Source organism: Phalangium opilio, unplaced genomic scaffold, assembly GCF_054372755.1.
Source record: "Phalangium opilio isolate 3A_F unplaced genomic scaffold, DU_Popi_V2 ptg000032l_1, whole genome shotgun sequence".
NCBI classification, from domain to species: Eukaryota; Metazoa; Arthropoda; class Arachnida; order Opiliones; family Phalangiidae; genus Phalangium; species Phalangium opilio.
The window spans coordinates 5,941,127-5,946,260 of NW_028324159.1; the positions used below are offsets into that span (position 1 = coordinate 5,941,127).

Genomic DNA, 5,134 nt, shown 5'->3' on the forward strand with positions numbered 1-5,134 from the left:
TACTGAATTTGCATTTTTCGGACTTCTTCGATAAAAAGAAATAGTGCTGGCTTTGTTTTGAATTTCAAATTTAACTTGTTATGGAAACCTTCCAGGTGGTTATTCGTTCGCATTTGAAAATTACCGAAGTGGTTCCACATTTCTGGTGGGTGTGAGCAGTTGTCCATCCAAGTCTCAACAAAGTAGTTTAAAAACAAAACAACATTAGGGTTTTCATGACGACAATCGTTTTTTTATTTCAATCCAAAGTGCAGTGTGTTCTTCAACGGGAACCAAAGCCAAAGCCATCAATCGACGAATCATTTTTCGAACGACATCGTCCTGTTTATAAACCACCGATAGCCCCTTTGTACTTGCGGCACGCTAAATAGCCTGGCTATAATGGAATAGGCATCCTCGAATCATCGCATCCGGAAAAACGACCTTGAGAGAAGATATCATGGATGCCTCGAAATCAATTTGGAAACCTGGGGGCGAAAACGAAAATCCTCGAACTGAAGCTGCTTCTTTGACCAGGCTTAAAAACCGCATGTAGACCACAGCCGAATCTCCAGGAAGTAACGCATATACAAGTGGCAACATTATACCGTTATAATAACCGTAATGGACATATAATTGGGCGAACTGACTTGGGCAGGCATAATGGGTCCCGTTCATAAAAACACATGCCGACGGGCATAAGATTTTCATAAACGTATCAGTGGCAAAAGCGATTATTCGGTCATCTATTCCATCGTCAACAAGTAAAAAGTTCTCACTCTGTTCCCCAACGGCAAAACGCGTCCATTCATCAGTAAGTATTATGTCTCGGCAGTGGGCTGGATTATTTGGTAAGAGCTTATTCTGTTCCCTGTAAAGGGCTGACCGTACGTTTTTAAACTCAGGAAGAATAGAATGAACCTCCATTACACTCTATCCATCCTCCAGCGCCTGTTTTTTAGCTTCAGAGCACACGGTGTTGAAAACCTCCCGAGGTCGTTTTCTAGTATCATCTTGTTGCATGGCTCTCATCATCGATTCTTTAGCTCTTAGCTGTAAAATACCCTTAGTATCCGGAGCGTGAGTTGGATGAACCTCTGGAGCTGACTGAGTTATATCTTCACCCAAAGTAATCATTCTAACTTTACAACCACCGGTTCTACATACAAAAAATCGGGACTGGCCTAGGCTTTTATTAAGCCGAAATAAATTTCCGTTATACACGTAAACAAATCCACCTTTATTTGCTAATCGTTCCATTTCAACAAACTGGGAACTAAGCACACCGAACAAAAAATATATATCGACTATAATAGACCAAATATTGGCGTTTCCAAGGCAGTAACAATGTATTTACAACGTTTCATTAAAAAACGACATTAATAAAAATTAAACTACATAGCATTTTTGGGGTCGCTTAATTCGACAAATAGGGTCGTTTGAATTGTAAATACCAAACCCGCCGTTGGGCTAAATTTATTAAAAACATTGGCGGGATACGGTCTAATGGAATTCTCCGCAATGGGAAGATACCCTGTGAGCCACGTCTCATTATCTAATTAGTGATACGCGATACGGAAATAATGAGACTCCAAAGTTCTCAACTAATGACCCCGAATATGATTAGTTGTGAGATCAAACGTTTAGTGTAGCTTTCAACTGAGCACACTATTCAACCTTCCACGAAGAATGGGTCCGTGTGACCAACACAAAATATTTCGGTTTAATGCGTCGTGAAATGTCAAGGTCAAATTGTTAAGGGTTATTGTCGACGCATTTCGTTGCGTAGTACAAGCTTTATCTACCGACTCAGCTAACTGACAGCGTCCTATCCTAACTATTACTGTTAACCGCAGCACGTTTTGATGGAAAGGCGAAACGGGGTGAGACCACGAAGGAGAACTCCTTTAACAAGTGTATGGGGAGAGAACTTAGAGTTTGCAAGTTCTCTCCCCGCTTGTTAAAGGAGTTTTCCTCCGTAGTCTAACCCGGTTTCTCCTTTCCATCAAAACTTGCAGAGGTAAACGGTAATAGTTGGTATAGGGCGCTGTCGGTTAGCTGTGGCATAGGGGCTAGCCACCACCCCTCTATGCATTGTAAAGGCGTTAGATAAGTGGCAATAAGTCGCAAGATGACTTGGTCCAATTAGCTAGCTGAACTTATTTATTTAATAAAAAAACAGCAGTAGACCGGTTCCACAGTTCATGTTCAAAATTCCCCACTTGGTGTTAGGCGAAAGTGATAATTGCAACGCCACCCCACTTTCATGATGCTAAATGCTGTGCTTCCACCCAACGTCAGCGTTTACAGCGCTATCAATGTTTGCCGAATCGTTCGTCCAGCTTGAAGCAGCTCGTTGTGGTCATGGGCTTGTTCTGCTTCAAGTTCGTGATCGGTGTCGTCGGTATTTGGTTGCGGATTTAGTGCAACTGGTGCAGCTAAAAACAAAAACCTTAGATTAAAACTGGTTCTAATCAAATGGAGTCAAGAAAGCTGTTGTAACTAATTTAGATTAGTACACACCCTTTACTGACCATGGGGTTAACAGTTAGATTACAGGATGATGCGTAATCTGAGAGAAAAACGGCACGCTTAATGTATCAAAGCTCAGGTCGGATAGGACGCCAAAAAGGGGGAGGAATCGCCGGACTCAACACTAAGAGCTACAGATGAAGCAATTACCATTGAATCCTACTCTTTCTTCCCCATTTTGCGACCCATCCAACCTGAGCTGTGACACATTAAGCGTGCCGATTTCTCTCAGATTACGCATAATTCCCCATCATGCTAACCATAATGATGTACATATATCCATGCACATGAATAAATTTAACATTCAACATATATATAACTATAATTTACCTTGTTCCCTAGGCATTGGCTCATCCAAAAAGAAGTTGTGTAAGATGCAGCAAGCATAAATTATGTCAGTGACCTTTCTAGGGTTATAGCAAAGGGCACCTCCTGACATGTCTAGGCATCGGAAACGCATCTTCAAAATGCCATTGACGCGTTCCATAACATTCCGACCTAAATGTTAATAACAATTAATTGACTAAGTTAATACAGCAACACTAGCTTTGATTATGTCAGGTGTCAGTCAACGTGACCAATAGTTTAAAATATTTTAGAAAATATCACAAGTGACACTATCACTTAAATAGTTAATGTCAGTCAATAGCTATCACTTGCGTAATTGGCCAGACTGTTCTATGTTATTTATCAATCAAAAATTCAAAATGCAATTACCTGACATATGACGATGATTATAGCGTTATTCATTTGGTATTTCAGGGCTGTAACGGGTAACCACTATGGCCCAAAAGATACCCTTGTGGCATTGTTCCAACCTTAAAACGCCCAAATATGTCGCTCAAACGTCAAATAAATAAGTCATGCGTCCCACAAGCATGTTTTGCCACAACATCGGTGATACGCATTTCATTATCGCAAATCTGGTACAGAAAAAGGACTGTCAGTATGCACATTATCATTCAAGCAGGACACCATTTACCGATTGGACATTAAGGGAGTAATTTCCTTTCTTATCCATGTAGGCATTTGGTTCAACAACTGGTGCTTTGATTAGCACATGAGTGCAATCAATTTGCACCTTAAACATCTGGGAAAAAGCACCTGGTTCTAAATGATGCCTGTAAAAACCATTGGAGATACTTAATTTTCAATATTGTCTCCATGTTCAAGAAAAATGGAACTCTGAATTGAAGTTAAAATTTTTGGTTCCATAAAAATTTTCTTGCAAACTTAACTTGGCATGATGAATGTAACACCAAAACCCCATTTAAAATGCCTGAAACTACGTAAGCAAATCTCACCAAAACTAAACCAAATCACATTTCCGAAAAAATATTTTGATTGCCTCTGACCATTTCGCGGTTGTTTAACATGAATACCAACGTAGTTTTCAAATATATGTCTAATAAAGGAGACATATCCGATATATTCAGAGCTTTATGCTGGGGGAGAAGCTATGATCGAAGAATACTTTAAACGGCTATACTTCTGATTTTAATACAAAAGTGAAGTTGAAACCCCACATGCCCGCCAGAACCGTGCTAGGGAGGTTTATCGTATCACAAAATACCAACCTTTACCGCAGCCACTTCAGCATCACCAGTAGGAAAGTTTACCAGCTCCTTCATGGAAACAATGATTGCCTCAGTAACATTCTTTATGGCTCGGCTCATTGAGGGCTGGCTCATGCCGTGCTCGTAGCTACTGGCGAGCGAATGCTGAAAACTACAGGAACCATAAAATAGAAGAGCCACATGAACTTGATGCTCCACCGTCAAAAAATATTCCTGATTGGGTTTATTTCCAAGTTGAGTCTTTATCGGTCACACAAGGCACGAACTTTGTCTTTACTGAGTCTATATTGACTTAAATACTCCGCATCTGGCAAAAGATATGGATCGCTTCTATTTCTACGATAAGTATCACCATTATGTGTATATTCTCGTGAATCTGCCAAGATTCTTTCTATGCAGTTGCACAATAAACAAACTTTTCTATTCTATTCTATTATCTTGTTCATCAAAATAGGCAGCAGCAGCTACATAAACACGACCCGCCATTGTAGAATTAGAAATGAACAATCGTACTGGCTGTCGTCTGCTTCATAGTGCGTTCAGCACCATCAAAGTAAGCTTAAAGTCGGTAATGTAACCGATTCAAGAACCTAAACGTTTCGACGGTCATCAAATTCAAAATTTTTAATTTCGTGTTTATTTTGACTATGTTGAGGAGAGCCTGCGCAGCCTGCCCTATTTATTTTTACGAATCAACACCCCTAGGTCAAAATGGCGTCACCAGCTAGACATCCAACCAACAGCCCTAAGTTCGATCCTGACCGACTAATCAGCGAGCTTAAGTCTAGGGGAGGAGCATACTTTTTCTGCAGAATGCGGCCCCAGGTTAAATTTTAAACGCAAAACTGGAAACTAACCTCCAGTAAGCCGACCGAAAACAAATGGTTAAAACATTGCGATAGATAAGGAGGTCTAGTGTTTTTTTAGACCTCGATTTAAAATGAAAGATTTAAAAAAACGAACGGCCGAACACCCTACCTATTTTTTAGGAGCACTATACTGAAGGAGACGTAGCTGTATTTTAATTTTAATGCACTTATTAGGCA

The 5,134-nt window shown here is 40.2% G+C and overlaps 1 protein-coding gene across 1 annotated transcript; it reads right to left on the reverse strand.

Annotated features, from left to right (window-relative positions):
• Nucleotides 1-213: 213 nt before the first annotated feature.
• LOC149685495 (uncharacterized) lies at nt 214-906 on the reverse strand. The gene is made up of 2 exons (XM_089871034.1): nt 424-906; nt 214-321 (listed from the first exon to the last, which is right to left on the reverse strand). The coding sequence occupies exons 1-2, from the start codon at nt 904-906 to the stop codon at nt 214-216; spliced, it is 591 nt and encodes a 196-aa protein (XP_089727160.1).
• Nucleotides 907-5,134: the final 4,228 nt, after the last annotated feature.

Bases quoted from the DNA above. Each gene is read 5' to 3' on its own strand.
- LOC149685495 (XM_089871034.1), bottom strand. From the start codon at position 906: ATGGAGGTTCATTCTATTCTTCCTGAGTTTAAAAACGTACGGTCAGCC. The intron at 322-423 runs GTCGTTTTTCCG...GTTTATAAACAG, and splicing joins CCATGATATCTTCTCTCAAG to GACGATGTCGTTCGAAAAAT.